Below are 21768 nucleotides of genomic sequence, written 5' to 3' on the forward strand. Positions count from 1 at the left end.
CTTTTGAGTTTGATTTATTTTTCGTTAATTTGCGATACATCTGACGTCAAGTTTTTTTGTGCATGTAGATGCTATTAACAAGAAATGTTGATTTTATTAGTGTAGGTTATCATCGGTCTTACGACCCGAGAGATTCTTAGAATCGCGGTGTTTTGGTATCACATGCACACGTGGCACATCCTACAATTCGTATTCAACAGTATCATACTTTCTTTTCTAATCTTTTGTTCTAACAGTCTATTAATTCTAATAATTCTAATCATCTTTCTAAATCTTTCTTTCCTAATCTTTTTTTATTCCGAAAACGGAGCCTTAGGTAAACGAAAACATGTTATCCTTCGTTCTCGATTTATTTTTACATATCGAGTCGCCCTCTAACCGGTTGTACCACGATTTTCGGTGCAACCTGTATAAAAAAAATAGAGGCATGAACAGCACTCGAACGCGTTGATACAGTGCTGAATAAGCTATGGAAAAAGTCTAGCGTTCGCTGGTTCGCTCTGCAAGGAACGCTGTCGGCAATGAGCACCGGCGTCAACTAATTGAGCAACATTGTGAAAATCTTCCTGAATTGACAGCGGAGAGATGTAAATCTCGAGCGACAGTGGATATTCATGAAGTCTTTCCCAATTAACGGTAACGAGACAAATCGAAAGCACAACGACGCGTCCCGCCTCGTCCGACCGTGAAAAACTGCGCCACGGATTAGAAGAACGCTGACGCGGGATTTATCACGATATTCTACGTGCTGATAAATCGCGTCGCTTGTTATCGGCGACAACACCGTTCCAGGCAGGGCTCTCGCTGACCCGCATGAACAAAAGTCAATTAGAAATTGCTCCGGGAGCCGTCGCAAGGCAGCGAACATGCTTGCAGCAATATTTACTGAGCTGTGCTACTTACTGCTGCGACTCGACGTCGTTAACGATCGCGACAATCTCGTGCAACGATTAAAAATTAACGCGTCGACGTAGCGCGATCGCTGATCGATCGTTTCGTTGATCGCAACGAATCGGCTCCGGGCTTAATTACCAAAGCTTTGATCGAACACTGGACAGACGGTTATCCAAATGAATATATAAAACTGCGTATCTTTTTCTCAAAAGCTGTTTACTCAATCGAAATATGCTCCGTTTGCTTCGATACACTTTTCCCAACGAGATTTTAACGCACAGATGCCTGTCTTGAAGGAATTCCGATCTTCAGAATCGACAAACTCTGACATGGAATTTTTCAGACGGTCTTCATTTTCATACTGTTTAGCCTGTGAAAATTGTTCTAAACGTTTGAAAAAATGATATTTAACCTTTATCTTATGATATTTTACTTATTATATCTTTTCAGTTTTCAGTCAGCACTGACGAGAATTAAATGATATCATGAAATTTTACAATTTAATATTACTAGTGAGATTAAATAGATTTTACAGGTACCTTAATTTGTGATTGTTATTTCAACTCTTATGTGATTCTCGGACAAATCGAAGATCGATCGTATTTCTTCCGATGCATTGCGAGACGAGAGACGTCGTTTTGGAAAAGACTTGCAACCACGATTTTACCAATTTCTGTCTATCACTTTGTCTTAATCTTTTCTCTGATACCGTACCTGATAAAAGACAGCTAAAAATAGCGCGAATACATTTCCTCGAAAATATCAGATTTCGGTTGTCTGTGCCGTCGTGAAACTGATTCTTAAGTGATTCGTTGATTCTTAAGTGAATATATAAAACTGCGTATCTTTTCTCAAAAGCTGTTTACTTAATCAAAATATGCTCCGTTTGCTTCGATACACTTTTCCCAACGAGATTTTAATGCACAGATGCCTGTCTTAAAGAAATTCCGATCTTTAGAATCGATAAACTCTGACATGGAATTTGTGAGATTGAAAATGTACGGAAAATTGAAGTAATGTAATTAATCTTCAAATTTACACGAATGCTTCTAATTTCTTCTAAAGCGAAACAAAATTTGATTCTTGAGTTATCATAGACTACGGATTTTACGCATAGGTGAATTAAATAAAATAGGATCAAAACGCATTTAACCCGAGAAAGATAACCTACGTCGCAGAGGCGCCTGCGAAATAAACAACTGACTGCACCGTTTTCATAGAGGTCTAGTGATTTAAGTTTAAAATTACTTAAAATATAAAAAAATATAATATAAATGCATTTTATTTTTACAATAATGCCAAACCTTTAAAATGACTAGATTAACTTAAATAAATATCCATTGTTAGTATAAAATTGACGCCTTAGAAAAACATGCGCCTCTGAAGCGTATGTTATCTTTTACGTACGTTGTCATATGGTTATCTTTCTAGGGTTAAAGAATTTTATATGATACCGTTGCATTCGTTTCACCTGAATAAAATAATTGTAGAAATAAAGAAATATTATATAATTAATGCAGCTAACTTTGAGTTCGCATAAATATCCGCTGTTCTAGTTACCAAAATCTGGGGAAAAAAGTAAATTCAGGCAAACGAGGGACAACTGTCTCGTTCGATCAGCGAAATTATTAACCCTTTGCACTCGAAGCTATTTGAACCGTAAAACTAAAATAAATTTTCTGATTTATAGAATTTTCATTTTCTATGAGAAAGTGCATTTCACGCGTATGAAATTGTGTCCTATGACTCGCACGACACAAATCGCACGCTTTTAACAATTTTTTTAAATCTGAACTTTATCAACGTAGAAATTATCTTAGAACGTGATACAACAAATTTTAGTGGTCCCTCTGAGTCACCGCTCGAGCGCAAAGGGTTAACATTGATACAACTATTGAGCACCAAAAACTGAATGTCCTTAGCATCTTGCTATTTCTGTTACAACGTGTGTGCTTCGATTAACATATTTATTCAATTATTATCCTACAAACGTGTCCTTACGATCTCAACGATTATGAAATAAAGTATGCGAAATCGGTCGTATTAACCGGCACTACGAGAGAAAATCGTAGCGCACGCGGTCCGTGCAACCGAAACGAAAAAGTTGAAAAATCCAAGTGAAATTTATTCGTTCCAATTTGTTCGAATCTGTCGCAATAAAGCCGGTCGAAGAATAAGGTCACCCATGTGCGACCATCGTGGCACGTTTAACCTGTCGAATATCGTCGATCGTTATCTCGATTATCAGCGTATTTCGAGACGCAATTGCGAGCGATCCGTTATTTGTGATGCTCGCGTACCCTCCTATCAGGTCTCTCTTCCGTCGGCAGCCCCGCAGCGATCGAAGAAGGAACACACGGAAATTTGATTATGCGAAGGGACAGAGTAATGTGCGAGCTAGCGTAAAGCTCGTACTCGAACTCACGTTTGTTGGCCAGCTGCGTTAGCGATACCGTCCTAGTACCAAGTCCTGTGTCCGGCGAGCTATCATCTGCGCACCGTTGTCGGAACAATTATTACTACTTGGCAAAGTCAAACAGGCCGACCTTCGGGCACTGCACGGCAACTTCTCACAAACCGGTGAACACTGCACACGCATGCTCCGCCAAGATGCAGCCGCGCGTGACAAAACGCACAAGCGTGCGCGTTTCGGCGATGCCCCGCACGAACAATCGCATATTTGAGCGCGGTTTAATTAATTTCAGAACGCCGCGAATTTCCAATGGGCGGCCCCGATCGCAAAATTGGAAACCCATCGAGGACGGAGATTCAACATTAGACGTTTCACTGGCCACTCTGAGTGCTAGAGAGGTCGCAGTTCAGACTCTTAACCGGAACCAAAGATCTCGAAGTTTTGGGACTCTTTCTCTTTGGCAATGAGATTCTTTAAGACTTTTTAACCTTTTTACCGTATACTTGGAATTTGTGCTAAACTATCGACCAACGGCCGAAGAAATTTTGTTGTGAAACTGATCAACTTTCGCATCCTAGTTCCTTCCACGTTTTATGCACGTATCAACCATTCTTGCTACGTGTAAGTTAAATTTCGATAAAATTCTCCTTGACCCTTACTTTAGAATGTCTGAAGAATATACAGGGTGTCCCATAAATGTTCCGCATTACGGAAACGTGGGGTAACTGAGATCATTCTAAGTAACTTTTTCCTTTGCAAAGATGCAATCTGCGACTTTGTTTACGAGTTATTAACGAAAAACACTGACCAATGAGAGGTGACGGCGCGAAGTTCGAGAGGCCGCAGCACGAGGTTTTGACAGAAGGTCGGGACGGACTCGAGCCGCGTTCGAAATATTGAACAAGTCGCGAAGCGAGAACTTCCCGGACTTTTTTTTACTACGTAAAAGTGATATTTTTAAGAAAAAAACGCTGTTCACCTTCACTTTAGAACGTCTGAAGAATATTTACTAATTTTTCGGATACGAAATAACATGTGGTTCAACCGTGACAGCCGTTTTAATTTTCTGGTGTGCATGACACCTCATGTGTTCCATATGCAAATTTTATGCAAGGTGTACAGTGAAGATTAACAAAGTTCGTAAATGATATTTTAATTTAAATAATTCCGTGTCCGAGCAGAATTCAACGAATGATTCGCAAAACTGATTTAATGATAAATAATCGCGTTAAGGAACATGAAGGATTTGTTTATTAGAGAAATATGAAAAATATTATCAATAAGAAGAATTATCAAGAAGAAGGCCCAAAATAAAAAGCTGTTTAAACGTGATAGCCGCTTGAAGTTGTTGCACGTGTCGCACACTTTCTATGTGTACCGTAAAGATTCCTTCTCGTACAGCCATTCAGTTGAAAATTCTCCTATTCTATTTTTCAGATTTTTTAAAAAATATATCGTTCGTTCAAAATATCAGTCCGTGAATAAAACATAATTGCTAGAATTCAAAAGAAAATGGAAATAGACGATTATAAACCGGGGATTTTTCGTGCAACTATTTTTAAACCGACTTTTAAAAAGCTTCACGGATACTAAACGTTCACGAATCACCTTTGAACGCTATAACCACTGACCGTCTGAGACTTCGAGCATTTCGAAAGTGAAGTTTCATGCTACTTAGTACAATGTTTGTAATTCAAACTTTTTTTTTTAAGCTGGTAAAGTTTCGAGCAGCTTGGTCCGAGTTTCGGGCGAACTTTACTTTCTGAAGAAACTTTGGCGAACGTATGACACTTAATAGACTTTGGATGCTCAGTCTTCGAAGTTCGATGAAAATGTATTCCTTCTTTTGTTGATATTATAGTTTCGACGTCTTTACAGTTTTGTGCATTTCGCTCATTCATTTGTCGCATCAGCGCATCAAATATTCACAATTTAATGATCAATTTTGAGTGGAACGCGCGTTCGCATCGTGTTATAAGTTATGATCTAACACGAGCCTGTCGCCAAAAACTTGCTATTCGTCTCCTCTTTGCCGTAGCATCTGGAAACTGATTTTCTCGTTCCTTTGAAACTGAAGAGTCATGGAAATGTATTCTCGACAGTCGGTTTCATTTCGACGACGGAAACGGTATTTCGCTGGTGTTCGAATATAATTTAAGCTGCGAGAATCCGCGGACGACGCACAGTGAAGTCTGTTGTGCACAAAAATCGAGAAATTGGACTAATCGTTTTTAGAGACAGTCAATGTTGGATTAATTGTTTCGTGGCATCATCGATCGATAAACAAACAATACAAACGTAAGCATTAACAGTTGATGTGTACTACGCTTTGAACAGAAGCATATATAATTTTCGTTTACAATTACGAAACTTCTGTGCTCTTAAAAAATATATTTAAAAGGAAACGGCTCAAAATGTTTTGTAATTTTGACTGCTTCGTACCAAGAAGTTGTTGCATTACATTGCTATAGAATCTTTTTTTGTGACAAATTGCTATGCTGCATGTTATTCATCCTTTTTTTTTTAAATTCACATCTCAAGAAAGGATTTCAAAGAAGGCCAGTCAAGATTTTTTTTAAATTGAACCATATTGTGTAATTTTTATAGATGAAGAAGGAATTTCCAGTCGATCAAGAATTTTTAATGAAAAAGTTTTTCAATGCAAAATCGAAGGACTTTTTAAGAAGAAAGGAATCGCACAACTGCTTATTCGCTGGCAAAAGGTGTTAAAAAATTATAGAAATTATTTTGTTCATTAAAATGTAGGATTTCTTTAATAAATAAATGTTTCTCGCCAACAGTAAAAGAATTTGATTACTTTTCGGTTTACCTAATATATAAAGATTTGCAATTCGGCCCCACTGCGCGTATGATCTTGCGCGTAATGCAAGGGAGCGCAAAATCGAAGGGTCTACTCATCCGATTTGTTTTGTCAGCTTTGGCGAGGAGTTTCCCTGATCTGTTTGCTTTCGACCATGATTCTTTGCTCGTTGATCGACTATGCGCCCTGTGGTTGACTGTACCAGCGACTGCACGTAATTCTCGGAGAAGCCCGCGCTCATTCCGATGCCTCCTCTATCATTGACTGCACCATTCGCCGCCTCCAATCCCGTCCAGTTACGCATCTGAGCACTGCCTACCGTCATGTGCCTCGGCCAGCTCGGTAATATCTACGCCGTGAACTCGCTTATTGGGTAGTTGTCTAATCGACTGTGCGGAACGCTATAGGTGTATTAGGTCCGGCTGTACATATACATATATATACAGGGTGTCCCAAAAATGTCTCGTTATCCGGAAATGTGGGTCCAAAAAGTAAGTAAATATTCTTCAGACATTCTGAAATTAGGATGAACAGCGTTTTTCTTAACCCTTAGCGCTCCGAAGGCACCGCTACGGAGACCTTTGTCATTTGTTCCGTAACTCCGAAGGCTCCGCTGCAGAATCAAATGTCTTTAGCATACGTTATCATCGGCGTTAGCAATTGTTATCTGTAGTTAAAACGTGCTAGGTCTGTACCATTACGATTAAACCATTTTTTGACCTTTTCTATGGTTAGCAACATGGAGAAAAATAAATATTACGATGAGAATTTAGAGCCGAGTGATGCCGAAGACGTATTTGATTTCGAAGAGTTAAAAGACATTGCTAAGTCTGTACCATTACTATTAAACCATTTTTTAACCTTTTCTATGGTTAGCAACATGGAGAAAAATAAATATTACGATGAGAATTTAGAGCCGAGTGATGCCGAAGATGTATTTGATTTTGAAGAGTTAAAAGACATTGTGGAAGACAATGTTGGTTATGATTCTGACGCTTCGAGTAGTAGTAGCGAAATTATACTACCACAGAGACGAAGAATGAGAATTATTGAAAGTAAAAGCGAAGATTCGTTACAAGACTTAGATGAATGGCGCGATGTTACGGAAGAATTACATATTCCAGATAGAATACCTTTTAGTGTATTGCCACAGGTCATTGGACCACGAGTTCCTACAAACATTGAACAGTCGATACAATATTTTAAATTATTTTTCACGGACGAATTGGTAAATGAAACTATAAAGGAAACCAACAATTACGCAGAAAATGTTCTAAACTTGAAAGAAATATCTAGTAACTCTATTTGGCAAAGTGAATACTGTGACACTTGCCCGAGTAAACCCAGAATGCACATGGGAGATTGTTACCAAAGATATCACACCATGGTGAATTACAAAATTTAAAATTTATCTTTTATTTACAATAGGAAAATATATATTTATAAAATAAATAAAATCAAATGCATTCACAAGAACGTGTAATCTTTTCCGCTCGAAATAAGACTTCCTTTATCTCAGGTGCTCCGCTCTAAAAATGTGCCGAAGTTGCTGGCAGACAGTACTCGAGAAACACACGGAGCGCTAAGGGTTAAAATTATCACTGTCACGTGGTAAAAATAAACATCATAAGTTCATGCTCCGTTACTTGTTCATTGATTCGAACGTGGCACAGAGTCCCCCTTCAGCTATCAAACTCAGTGGTAGGAGCACGTGGCGCTCGACCGATCGACCACGTTATGGCTCGCGCCACCGCCTCCCATTGGTCAACATTTTTCGTTAATAACTCGTAAACAAAGCCGCGGATTGTATTTTCGCAAAGGAAAAAGTTACTTAGAATGACCTCAGCTACCCCACATTTCCAGATTGCGAGATATTTTGGGGACACCCTGTATATATACAACTAGCCTTGTTGCGCAACACCCTCGACTAGCCTATTTAACGGCATTAATTGAGCGTAAAATGCAGCGTCGTTGCAGACTGCCGACTTCCTCGGAGAGCCACTTTCCTTTCCACGGGAAGAAGACGCTCGCGTCTAAGGGACGTTCAAAGAACACCAACGACTTCTCTGTGATCTGGTTCGCAGCCGCAGCGATCGACTAATGTAAGCTTATTCGGAAACTGGGTCGAGTCGACTACGGGACTAACAAATTCGGGGCGATATTAAGTTAGGAAAATTTCGAGCAATCGACCGACCCAGATTCGACGCATTCGGATAAGAGATTCGGAATCGCAACAGAAGATAAGTTCGCGGTGTTTGCAAGCAGCGTCCACTTCTTTGACCGGTTTCGCGGTGGAATGTTCGCTTCATTAGCATGCCGCTGGGCAGATTTTTATCCACTAATAATCTCGTGATTCCGTCTGTGCGTGCGTGGACGGAAAGAATCGGCATGTTGAAACTTTCCCATATTCGTCGAATCGAATGCGCTTAACACGTTTTTGCTCGAATTGTCGTTCAGATTATTTGATGTTTCGACTAATGATTGATACGTTATCACACAATATTTTATTACATCGTCAATCCATAAGTAGTTAGCTTGTTTAGAGCAGTTATCACATTGTGTATCATTTATGGTTCACGTGGCGCTGCGATCAGTTCGATTGTAAAAGTCAGTGAATTCGAAACTCTTCGATTAGTAAAAAGAACCTGCTTTATTCAAATTTGTTGAGTAAAGAACGAGGGACTGGAGTAGCAAGACAAAAAACTATAAGAGTAACGACGTTTTTTTAAATTATTAATTATTGTATGTATAACAATTAAACAAACTTATGTGCTTTGTTTTATACTGCATTTTTTATAACGCCTCATTATTTTGGTGGAGATATATTTTACACAATTAAATCTGTCATAAAATATATGTTTCCAGCGCATTAAATAAATATGTCTGTCGTGTACCATCGTTGGTACACGTGGCCTGAAGATCAAGTTTAACGTGTACCACCGGTGGTACACGTTGGCACGGGACGTGTTAACAAGAAACCTAGCGACCGCTAAAAGTGACTGATGCATGCTGTGTTCTATAGGAATGGCAAGACTGAGTTAATTTAGACACTACGGCACTTTTACTGCAATGTATGCTACAGTTAAAAAATCTACCGAATTATTTCGTATGAAAGAGACCTTAGAATATCAACAATCTAAAAATAAAATGACCGACACGGTGCATTTAATGTTGATTAAAATGTTGCCCGATAGTTGGTGTTTGTTAACGTCGAATGAATTTAACATTGAACGTTTTGCAATAAAACAAGCGCGTACTTGAAACTTAGGCGACTGATTATAATGATAATATATACGAATTATAATAATAAAAAATATAATATAAATAGTTATTTCGTTTTAAAAGGTGTACGAACACTTTCGTGGATAACTGTAACTCGCCGAATATAAAATGTCTTAATACATGCTTTGAACTCTTGGGAGCGTTGCTTCGATGATGAAGGTTGAAAAAGAAAGTAGGAAGAGTTACAAAGAGAGCACTTGAATAGGCGGTGGATGGTGATTTCAGTTGGTGAAAGTGGTGAAAAAGCGAACAGCTTGAGAACCATTATAAACACTATGGCGACTGCAACGATGTAAAAGGTATCCGAATGTTTGCTTTTACGTCTAGACTCTAGATGTTCCATACCACGATAAATTTATGACACAGATCTAAACGCAGAGAGAGAGAGAGAGAGAGAGAGAGAGAGAGAGAGAGAGAGAGAGAGAGGAAGAAGACCCTAACTCCGTTGTCGTACTCTATAGAGAATTTTCGACCAAGTGTCTTCGATACAAAATGTCGGATGTCTTCTCCGATCGAGTCTCCTTTAGCGGGAGGTCAAGCTTTAACGACTTTTCTGGAGATTGACGACTTCGAGCCGGACGTCCTGATATCAAGAACCAACACCGATGTTTGGCAAGGCACCCGGATCCCTCTCGGCATTCCCGTATTTTCCTGACTGTGCCCCTCGTCTCGATTGACTTGTCGAAAAGACACAGTCATATCTTTTTACGTCCTCGACTTCGAGTTGACTCGGATCCCTCGATACATACTGACACGGCCGTTCCGAGCTGAATGATCCTACAGATGGTCAGCCAGCAAAATAAAGGGATTGGTCTTCCGAGTACTCGGAGATAGAATCGTTGCTCTTATTTCACCGCGATCCTTTATCTCGCGATAGCGTCCGTTTCTCCGGCGAGTTCACTTTGCAGGTGGAATCAGATGTTACAATGTTTAGACGGAATTAGCGTACCGATCGACGAAGTTGCACTTAAGAGTACGGTATTTTCATTATTTTAATGCACTGATAATGCCAGCTTTTACGGCTCGATGGTTATTTGCTTGTTGCTTATATGTAAGTTATATGAGCTTATATGAAAATGGTTATTGCTTGTATGAAAGTTGAGGAAGAGAAAATAAGCAGAGAAGATAAGATCTTACAATATTTTCACAGAATTGTTGTACTGGTCGATTTTGGTGCGTTGCTAACTGACGCTCAGATTGTGCACAAAAATGGACGATTTGGAAAATTGTATTGAATAATCGTATCTCCTCTTTCCAAATTGTCTATTTCTGTGGACAATCTGAGCGTCAATTAGAGAGACATTACTGTAGTAGTTCTTTAGGCCTTCAAATATTTAGGTCTTCTAGACACTTTCGCAATAGGATTGTCGTTTATATTGAAGTTAAGAAGGCGAAACAGTGCAGTAAAATAAAAATTATGGAAAATTCCTTTCAAACGTACTGCAAACTGTCAAGAAAAAAGGCAAAATTCGTGAATCTGTTTTCTGTAAAATATTTATAATTGTGAGAACCTAATTCGAAGGAAATATCAATATATGGAAGTATGGCAAAATGGACGGCCACCGAAGATAAAGTATCAAATTATTCAGAAAAGTGGAACGTTCTCATCGATGAATAAATTTAGGCAGCTCATGCAGTAAACAAAATCGTGGATATTGCGAAAAGATCGGTTTATCGTACAATAAGTGACGTTGCAATGAGCTATGCAGTAAATTCTCTCTAATTGTCCTTTAACATGTAAACAAAAATAGTCAATTTTTTGTTTACATTTTTGTCTACAAGTTGATGGAAAAATAAGTAGAATTTACTATACCCATGTCAGTGTTTATTTTCTGACAACACAGTTGAATATATTGTTTAGAACAAATCATACTTATACGCATACGAGAATCGTTCCACACGATTAATTAATTTATGTATTTGTGCCCAATGCTTCAAATACGTAGTCCAAAAATTCAAAACTAGAAGACTGTGCAATAATCCGATCTTCTCAAATTGCCGCAATAAAAATCTTCCTCGAATCAATGATATCGATGTTCGAAACCCGATAGAATTTCTAAACGCGACATCAGACATTTCCCTTAACCCTTTGAGTCCCAGGGGTTATTCAGAAAACACGGTCGAAAAGTGGCGAACAGCGTGATAGCGCTTGTCTTAATTGATTGCGAAGAGAACCAAGCGGAGCGATAGCGCTCGTTAGGATTGACAAACGAAACAAGAAGAATAAAAAATGAAAGAAAGCAGCTATGCGATGCACGTGCATCGCTAAAGTTTGATCGCGATACAAGATCTGAACAGCGCGATCGCGCTGCTTGGGACTCAAACGGTTAATAACAAACGAATCCAAAAGTGTAACGATGATTTCTGTTTTCTGTTGCAGAACTTGGATGTTTAACGGACGGAACAGCTTGACGTCGGATCCCCGGAACGCCCCGGTGTGTCGTCCGCCCCCCTCGAGATCTCAATTCGGATTAAGAGAAGCAGCGCGTGCTGGCCAAAAGGGGTGAAGTGGCTGGCCATGTAAATGAAATCGCGGTTGAACGTGCGGTTGTATTCGCGCAGCGAGACTCTTGTCGGTACATTTGCACACGTGTGCACCAGTATGGGGCTGCGATCGAGAAATTAATCGCGGGAGGATCCGTCGAGAATAATCCGAGCTCGCGTCTAAATTAGCTGCGAAAGATGCGTCTGGATTCGTGAACGTCTGACACTGGTCCCGATAATTCGTCGCAGCGCGAGCCTACACAAAGTCAATGATCGAATTTCATGGTAAACTAGACGACCTACCTTTTTCCCTCTTGTATCTCCGCAAGATCGTCGAAGTGACGAAAACGTACCGAAAGGAAAGTTAACTGCTAAACCAATTCCTAACTTCCCCCCTAGTCGGAGCTAGGCTTCATAATTGGTATATCGGCCAGCCGATCGAAGGAAGAAGCCAGAGAGTCTTCGGAAGGAGAATCTAGTCGGGGCAAACAAAGCTAAACTTGCGGCGTATGTATAGCGATCGTCGTTGACCCGTATCGCCGCGAACATGTCCGACTGTTCGGGAAACAATGATTATCTTGACGCAGCAAGAGCAAGTTGGTTGCCCAGGACCCAGACTCGAAAATCCGAAAGATAAATCCGAAAGGGAGATCGGAGCTTCTCTCCGATAAGGTGTACGGGGATCATCGTGGAACAGCGTCCGAAATATCTTATCTCCCTTTTTCCATGTCCCGCGCGCGGATGACGAAGAGCACGTGAGCCAGTTACGCGATAACGAACGCCAGTCTCCCTTCTAGCCCGATAACTGCTGATTTCCATAATGGTTCCGCGTACGAGTACGCTTCGCCGGCTCCGGGACTCCGGCCGACGTCTTATCAGCCCTCGAACTTAGACGATGATCGATATCGAATTGATAGGCGCCGCTTCCGAGCGTTATCGGCGCTTTTCTTTGCGATCGAGCGGAGTAACGACTTTCGAATGACACGGGACCACGTACAGCCGCGGTGATTAGAAACAGTGTTTCATCCAAACACTGAGCTCAGGATATTAAGAATGAAACCTTAAGCTTCTCGCCCTTCTCTCCGTAGAATCACGGATATTCCGTTGTTCCATCGGGATTATTCCCATCTCCGCGCGTTTTCAATTAGGTTAGCGGAATGGTTGACCCGCCCTGTCAGCTGCGTGCGACCATCGGCCAGGGCGCACGACCCTTATCGAGTCGGCAATTCGCTTGTCCTTGTCGAGGTGGCGCCCTATCCTCCCTGCACGCACGTGTCGTCCGGAATCGTTCTGCTGATTTCGCATCGATAAAGCTTGGGACGAGAACGTATCCGGAGCAAGATGAGAATTTGAAACGTGCGCCAGATTGCTAGAGGGATCTGCGTCTTGGGATTGTTCCTCCGCGAAGGGGCCCCGGCCCGTAACAAGACAATTTTAGGGTGACGTCCGTTTCGAGGGCACGTCGATGATCGGAATCCTTACTTTTGACCTTCTGATATATCGCTGAAATAGCAAGATTCTCCTTCCAATTAAACAGTCGCTTTAAACCTTCGCTTTTAGGACGTAGATTGTGAATCGCACGTTTCGCGAAATATGTTTCATAGATGAAAATTAGACTCGCTCTTGAAACTTGCAAAGTTTCTAGGATATTTTAGTTATAAATAGATAAGTCGTTCTATATCCAACGACAGGCCATTTAACTACGCCGTCACGTCATTTACGATGGATGTTAATGAGCGACGCTTCATGTCCGTCACGCGCTATTCGTCATTACAGAATGAAGCGCTATTTCACGATTGAATGGCGCGCGTGCGCTTCCCTAGTTTAGAAAATGACGAACACGGTCGTTCAAAAAATATATTGTCTACCGGCTATTATCGATGTCTCATACTTTAGGATTGATTCGATCCTCTTGAAGCGTCAAACTGTCGCAGCAACGCGTTATTAAATAGCAGACTTTGAGTACAAAATGTCAAGATCTTGAAGAAATCTAGAAATTGTTAGCAGTAACGTGTCGTTTAGGAAATGACGAATACGGTCGTTCAAAAAATATATTATCTATCAGCTGTTATCGATACTTCATACTTTAGGATTGATTCAATCCTCTTGAAGCGTCAAACTGTCGCAGCAACGCGTCATTAAATAGCGGACTTTGACTACAAAATGTCAAGATCTTGAAGAAATCTGGAAATTGTTAGCAGCATCGTGTCGCTTAGAAATTACGAATATGGTGGTTCAAAATATATATCGTCTATCAACTATCATCCACGTTTCATACTTGAGGACTGATTCGATCCTCTTGAAGCGTCAAACTGTCGCAGCAACGCGTCATTAAATAGCGGACTTTGACTCCAAAAGTCAAAATCCTGAAAAAATCTAGAAATTGTTAGCAGCACCGGGTCGCTTAGGAATTGGTTTAGAGCACCCTTTCGGAGAAGACTGTGTAAAAATTGACGAGGACCAGTCGCAGATGACTCGGTAAACCAATTCCAACTACAATTCCAGGGGAGACCGCAAGCTTGCGTCGGGGTGTCGCGCGTTCGGCGCTTGAGTAGGCCTAAATGAAGAGCGATCGTCGCGGGGACAGCTGATTGATACCGATTTCGTGGAACGGCGCGTGTCTCTGTGGGATCGCGAGTGAGATAGTGTGTGTGTGGTGTGCGCGCGCGCGCGCGTTCTACAGCTCGCAGGCTAATCGCGGCGGGAACGCGCGGGGGGAGGGCCGGCCGAGCAAGATGGAACTCTTCCTGATTCTCGTCTGTCTGATTGCACCGCCCACCCTCTCGCTCTCGATCAAGAGCAAGCTCAATCCACGGATCGTTCAGACCCGGTACGGCGAGGTGCAGGGGCTCGTACGGTCCTTCGAGAGCGCCAAGTTCCTCAAGCCAATCGACGTCTATCTCGGGATACCGTACGCCACTCCACCGGTCGGCAGCAACAGATTTTCGCCGACCGGGGCACCCAGTCCGTGGGAAGGAGTCAGGTGAGCTCGAGATTGCCTTCTCTTCTTCTCTGTACTGGCCCGAACAAAAGCAACGGTCGCTGACTCGTACGAGCGAATCTATGTCGCTCGACAAAAACTTACCGAGAAATTGTTCTCGACTGCGAAGATTGTTAACCCCTCGCGAGCGAAGCTATTCGACGAGTTGAGCGTCGAAAATCGAGAGGTTTTTCGCGTAATTTATATCGGTTAATAACGTTAAAGCGGTTTAATCTAGAGAATTGGAATTGGGGTATTCAAATTGATGAAAACGTTTGCCACTTTGGTTGTGTCCTTCGTGCTAAATATTCTAGTGAAAAATGTGGACACTTTATTTCGCTTTATTATATATGTATACTTGTATGTCACTTTATTTCCACATCTGAACAAACATTAGTGTCGTCTGTACATCACCAACGCGTCATTCAACGTAATAAACGCCACTTCTTTCTTCTGAATTATTATTTTTGTTTTATGCCATTGTTTTTATCTCGTTTGTATGAAATTAAGTGTACTCTTACTCGCATCATATTTAAGTTTTTGGCAATTTAACAAATGCAAACATATTTAGGAACATAAATTTTGTTGCGAATTATGGTGTGGCAATTTTTAATGATTCTCAGAATCACTAATCGAGTGCAAAGATACTTGGGAGAATTTACTGCATTCAAATCGTTAGCTACCTACAGTAATGTCTCTCTAATTGACGCTCAGATTACAGCAATGTCTCTCTAATTGACGCTCAGATTACAGCAATGTCTCTCTAATTGACGCTCAGATTACAGCAATGTCTCTCTAATTGACGCTCAGATTACAGCAATGTCTCTCTAATTGACGCTCGGATTACAGTAATGTCTCTCTAATTGACGCTCAGATTGTCAACAAAAATGGACGATTTGGGAGAAGGAGATGCGATTATTCGAGCCTTGCGGTTCGTTTTCATAGTTACGAATTGTCAACAACTATAAAAACGAGCTGCAAGGCTCGAATAATCGTATCTCCACTTTCCAAATTGTCTATTTTTGTGCACAATCTGAGCGTCAATTAGAAAGACGTTATTGTACATCGTTCGCACCCATTCGGACGAGTAGATTCATCGCATGATCCAACGTTCATCATCACTTTTGCAACACCGTGTACACTCGAACGCTTGCGTAGGATCATCAAGCTTCGTTGTGAAGGCTGAGCGTGACGTGCGAGGTAGTACAGAAAACAGGTTGCTTATGATAGCGCGCGGTTAGAGAAAATAGATTTGACGCTCGCGTTGATGAAAATGGATGACAGAAATAGATATAAGGTGTGATACTGAACACGGTTCCGCCATCAATCAAGGAGGAGGAACATCCAACACGTCGGTACTGAAAATCGTCGCGATTGTGCCCTGATAACCGGAGAAATCCGATACTAACGAGAACGATTAGCGAAATTAAGTGTCCGAACATCGCGGGAGAATAGGCGGCAACGGGCCCGTAGCACGTTCAATGAAATTTTACAAGTGGTTTGATTTTCATGGAATGTATTGTGCTCGCGGGCACGCCCTTAATACGCGGATTCTTAAACGTATTCCGCCGGCATATTTCCTGCAAAGTTATGTCAAGCTGCTCCTTTGAAATTCGTTCAAGTATTCAGCCAGTATGCCCTTTCATACTACCTACTACCCTGTCATTCTACGTTGCTCTTCGGAATAGAAATGCGTCTGAATACATCTGACTTTCGTTGAACATAGGGAAATCATTACGAAACAGTTTTCCGTATCGCACCATCGGCTGCCGCGGAAACCGGCCGCGGAAAACGTAACCGATGTATTCACGATTGTCATAGCGTTAAAACGTCTCAGACAATCACGTGCATGCACCACTACTTCCGTATTGTATTTGAAACCTTTTGACTTCCGCGCTGAGAACTTTGGATCTCCCCATTCTTTAAAGAATTCTGCATTGATTCGCGTGCGCGGAGTAAAAGTATAACTTGAAACACGAAATAGAAAAGCAACGTGCAGAAAGGTAGTTGAATATAAATTCCAAAACGTTTTCATTTCAAGTCTTCCAGAACGTTTGATCTGCAACAAATAAACCGCGAAATAGTCTATTACTGATTATTGGATATCAAGACTAATTTATTTCTGATAGCGTTTTTTTAATTTCGGAACTCGATTTTACGTCGTGTTCGACATTTGTCTAAGTCAGCAAAGTAGAGAAAACCTTTCAACCAACAATTTTTATCAGTTTCGTGGAATATATCTTATATATTTTTGTCTTAAAATTACAAAACGTTCAAATATTATTTAAAAAAGAAGGCGGTGATAACTTATTGACCGTATGTTGCACAAAAAGGGGAGATCGTTAATATTTAACGATTACTGTATACAGCTGAAAAATTTGTTGTTCTACAGCATTACCGCAATATGCTATGAGAACGATTTATTGTTATCGATTGTCAAATCTTTATATGTATCAACAATTCGTTTCATTTTTTTTCCTATCCATTCATCTGTTAAATACTTTTTTAATCCGCAAGTTATCAATTCATTTCCTCTTACCTTGACTTTCTGAGATGCTCCTCTCGGTTATTTTTTGAATCAGAAGTACAGCTTATAGAATTTCACGAGACGCTCGTTCACTTCTTCCATTTTTTCACGATGTTCAGGCATATTCGTAACGTTCTCACATTTTTGCCACTGTGTTCAACTTACTTTATATTTCTGCCATGAGTAACCCTTTTCATATAAAGACATGTAATTATTTTTCTTTCATTCTCATTAAACGATTTCATGCATCTTTTCCTCTTCCAAGTAGTCATTAAACTGAAATATAAATAACGCAACACATAATCGATAACCGACAAGATACAAAAAACTTTCCAATACGGTAAAATCGTCCATTTTTGTTTACAAGCTGAGAGACAATTCGAGAGAATTTACTGTATTTCGTACTTATTCCGTTCTTTAACCCTTTGCACTCGAATGGCGACTCTGAGGCACCATTAATATTTGTTATATCACCTTTTAGAATAATTTTGATATTTAACAAAGTTTACATTTGAAAAATTGTTATGATAAATACTGTAAGTTTGAAAAATGATTTTATATTTTCAGTTGAAACAGCTTCGAGTGCAAAGGGTTAATACAATGCCGCACGAGTCACATATAGGTGACACCAATTTTTAACCAGCTTTCTGAAATTCATTTTTATTGTAATATATTGAACAAATCGAATGTTATTAGGGCTTGTAGAACACAGTATAGCTGAACTAGTATTTACAATGGTAAATCTCCACTTTCTAGTTTCGATTTCATTAATTGAATGACCCTGATATTCCGAGAGTTTTTCAAGTTGACATTCACCGCTTAACGTGTCAAAAACCATGCGAACGCGTTTCCAAAATTTCAAATAAAATGATTCACTCTGTACGAAGTACTCAGTTGATAATTTTATTGCTCCGCACGTTATTTTCTCATAGAATTTAGTACCATCAGCCGTCTAAACATCAACAGAATATAACCTGCTTCAGCCCGTCGCCCGGTATATTTATTCCGAACAGGAAAATCAAGCAGTAAACCGCGAAACAGTGAAATATACACGTGCCCAGACCGGTCCGTAGAACCCATCCGTCCGGCTATTATGATTTTGCCGGTAAAACGCGCGCGCATTCGATTAAACGAGTAGAACATAAGCGGCCGGTAGAATACATCTGTATACGTTCGGACAAGCAAACAACGGCTTGGTCAGCGGCCAAACAAGTGAAAGAAAATTGCAGCCGCTCTTCAGTTTCTGGACCGACGTGTTACTCGTTAGCCTGCCCCGTAGAAGTAGAATGCGCCGATCCGCGCGGCGAGACGATTCGAGTGCATTCGGTTCGTATTCAGGCGGGCCGAATAGCCCGTCCATCTAATTGTAAAACCGGCCGAGAAGAGAAGGATAGAATTCCCCAGTAATCATTCCTTCGTTGCGGTTTTCCCGAATCGCGGGGCCGCACCGTTCGATTTATCCGCGTCGCCACGCATGAACAGGCTCAAGCGAATCCCCTCTTTACAGATTATCGGACTCGGTCGGTCCAGTTTGCCCCCAAAAGCTGCCCGACATCTCGAATGAGCAAGAAGCACTGGAGCGTATGCCGAAAGGCCGGCTCGAGTACTTGAAGAGACTGCTGCCGCATCTACGGAACCAGAGCGAGGATTGCCTCTACTTGAACATCTACGCGCCCGCCATGGGTGAGTAATTCTTCCGTTTATCCGCTTACACCTCGAACATTTCCGTGGACAAGCATTATCGCTTCCCGTACCAGCCACCGAAAGACAGCCCAGACTAAATACACAACCTTCCGAAGCGAATGCCGTTTCGGGCGGAAACCACCGTGCGAGATAGCGTACGATTATACTCGTTCGAGAGGCTTTCGTCTGACACGTATCGATTCCGCGATGCTTGATTAAGGAGAACTTCGCGCGTGTTGCGCAAACTTCAAACTTTCTTGTACACCGACTTGATTATGAATTTACAGAAAAACGCGCTATTGTGCGGCTCCCTTCGACAAACTCCGTCGCCTGACGTGTATTAACTCGTGACAGTTGATCCGAGGGGGATTGAACTGTTTCTGGCGAAGTCTTTTGCCGTGGAGTTTGCTGAACTGTACACTTTTATAGGCGGATGCGACGAAATTTGATTTTGTACTTTAATGTTGATGTAATGGTTTCTTTAACAGTCTTACTGCCGTGCTACGTAGTTGTTTGCTCAGGCTTACAAATTATTTATGATAATATAATATAGCTATTATAATATACCTATAATAATATACTGATAATAATATGTCTATAAAAATATATCTGTAATAATATACCTATAATAATATATCTATAAAAATATATCTGTAATAATATACCTATAATAATATATCTATAAAAATATACCTATAATAATGTACCTATAATAATATATCTATAAAAATATACTTATAATAATATACCTATAATAATATACCTATAATAATATACCTATAATAATATATCTATAAAAATATATCTGTAATAATATACCTATAATAATATATCTATAAAAATATACCTATAATAATTTATCTATAAAAATATATCTATAATAATATACCTATAATAATATATCTATAAAAATATACCTATAATAATGTACCTATAATAATATATCTATAAAAATATACTTATAATAATATACCTATAATAATATATCTATAAAAATATACCTATAATAATATAATATAATAATATATCTTTTTTACCATATTTGAAGTTAACTTTACTTTTCGATTTTAATTTGCTAGAATATGCTAAATTTATATACATTTATATGTGCTATTTTGCTAGAATTTGCTAGAATATGTCTAAATTTATCGAATATTGGCAATCGAAGTGTTAAATAATACAGTAATATCAAGTAAATGAACTCTAAGACGGGAAACTAAAGAATCGTATCACTTAAGGGGTAAATAATTGATGCGGAACTTCGCAACTTCGAAACAATGATAATTCAGCAGAGTAATTATTCCACTGGTTTAGAGTTTAAGTCGGACTCTAAACTAAAGGAAATAACGTCCAAGAGTAATGCTCGCTCAATTTATACGGACGTTACTAAGATTCTCGATAACGAGCCTGAATTGAATGTTCAAGTTAGAAGAATCATTAATTATAGAGTTCATGCGTTTATCGCAGAGTTCGCGCTTCCGAACAATGCTGCGGATATCGCTAGAGATGTACCTACCTCATTCTTTCGTCGTTATTTCCGATTCTTTAACACTGGACCTACCAAATTCTAAACGAAACTAACGTGTATCATTTTACAATATTAAAATTGGAACTAATGAAACTTCATACGCTTTCGATCATAATTTATACTCGAATGAGAAAGTTCTTAATAACCGTGAAAGAATCAGGTTTCTTTTTATTGTTTTAATCTTAAATGCACCGGAAAGCTTTCAAAGTAATGAAGCAGATATTTTAAAACAGGAAATTGTGTGCTAGAAATGAAGAAGAAAATTCTTTGCAGGAATAATTTAAATAATTGTCGAACGCAATTTCTTGAATCCCTCGTGATCAAGCATCTAAGATAATCAGGAATCTAGTAATCTAATTAGAAACAATACATTTAATTGGAAGCTTCAATAAGCGTTTCAACATTTTCTAAATAACGCCCTGGAACAATAGGAACAATAGGAACCGAGGCACGAAAATAAAAGACGCACAATGTCGGCGACCGTTACCGAAAAACCATAAGTAAAAGAAGCTCCTTAAACATCTCGAAAGATTGCCGGAACTCTCATGGCTAAGCCAGTATATTATCTTTTTTTTTTGATGGCACAAATCAAAATGTCTAGCACACGGGCACTCGAGCGAAAACTAGTTTCCGCGGCGAAAAAGCCGCAAACGCGAAAGCGTCTCGCTCAATTCTCAGCTCAGAATGCCATTACTAATGTCCCGGGTCGCCGCTGGTAATTAATGGCGGCCCTCGAGATCGTGTCGTTCCGTCATTTTATTAATTGGCGCGAGCTAACGAAGGTTACCCGTTTGCTTTCGTTACTCGCGTAAATTGTTCCTGATGACGGGGCTGTCCTGATGGAAAGATGAATCGACGTTATTAGAGTCGGCCGCGTATCAGTCCAGCGTCGGGGAAGAATTTATTTTATGACGTAACAGGAAACTTGTTGGTCAAGCCTGTTCCACGTTGGCTAATGAATAGTTGTTGACGTTGATTTAACGTTTACACCGCGTGTGTCGCCGCATCGAGGCGATTTCGCTGCCGGAATTTTCGGACGAAATGTAATCTCCCGTTCATGTGATTCAGTTTTCTGCAAATCCCGGAAACTTCCGTGCCACACTTCCATTTTATTTCCGTCACTATTCAATTTGCAACCGTGCCGGTTACGCGAACC

The 21768-nt window shown here is 40.2% G+C and overlaps 1 protein-coding gene across 2 annotated transcripts in view; it reads left to right on the forward strand.

Moving 5' to 3' along the window:
* The window catches only part of NLG-4 (neuroligin 4), a 918748-nt gene that overhangs the window by 186504 nt on the left and 710476 nt on the right, over positions 1–21768 (forward strand). For both annotated transcript variants that reach the window (XM_033465261.2, XM_033465262.2), the window contains exons 2-4: positions 11791–12179; positions 14400–14877; positions 18909–19084. In XM_033465261.2, the coding sequence (XP_033321152.1) occupies positions 14630–14877; positions 18909–19084 (424 nt within the window). In that variant the 5' untranslated portion in view covers positions 11791–12179; positions 14400–14629. The remainder of the gene's footprint in view (positions 1–11790; positions 12180–14399; positions 14878–18908; positions 19085–21768) is intronic.

This window comes from Megalopta genalis, chromosome 8 (genome assembly GCF_051020955.1).
Source record: "Megalopta genalis isolate 19385.01 chromosome 8, iyMegGena1_principal, whole genome shotgun sequence".
NCBI classification, from domain to species: Eukaryota; Metazoa; Arthropoda; class Insecta; order Hymenoptera; family Halictidae; genus Megalopta; species Megalopta genalis.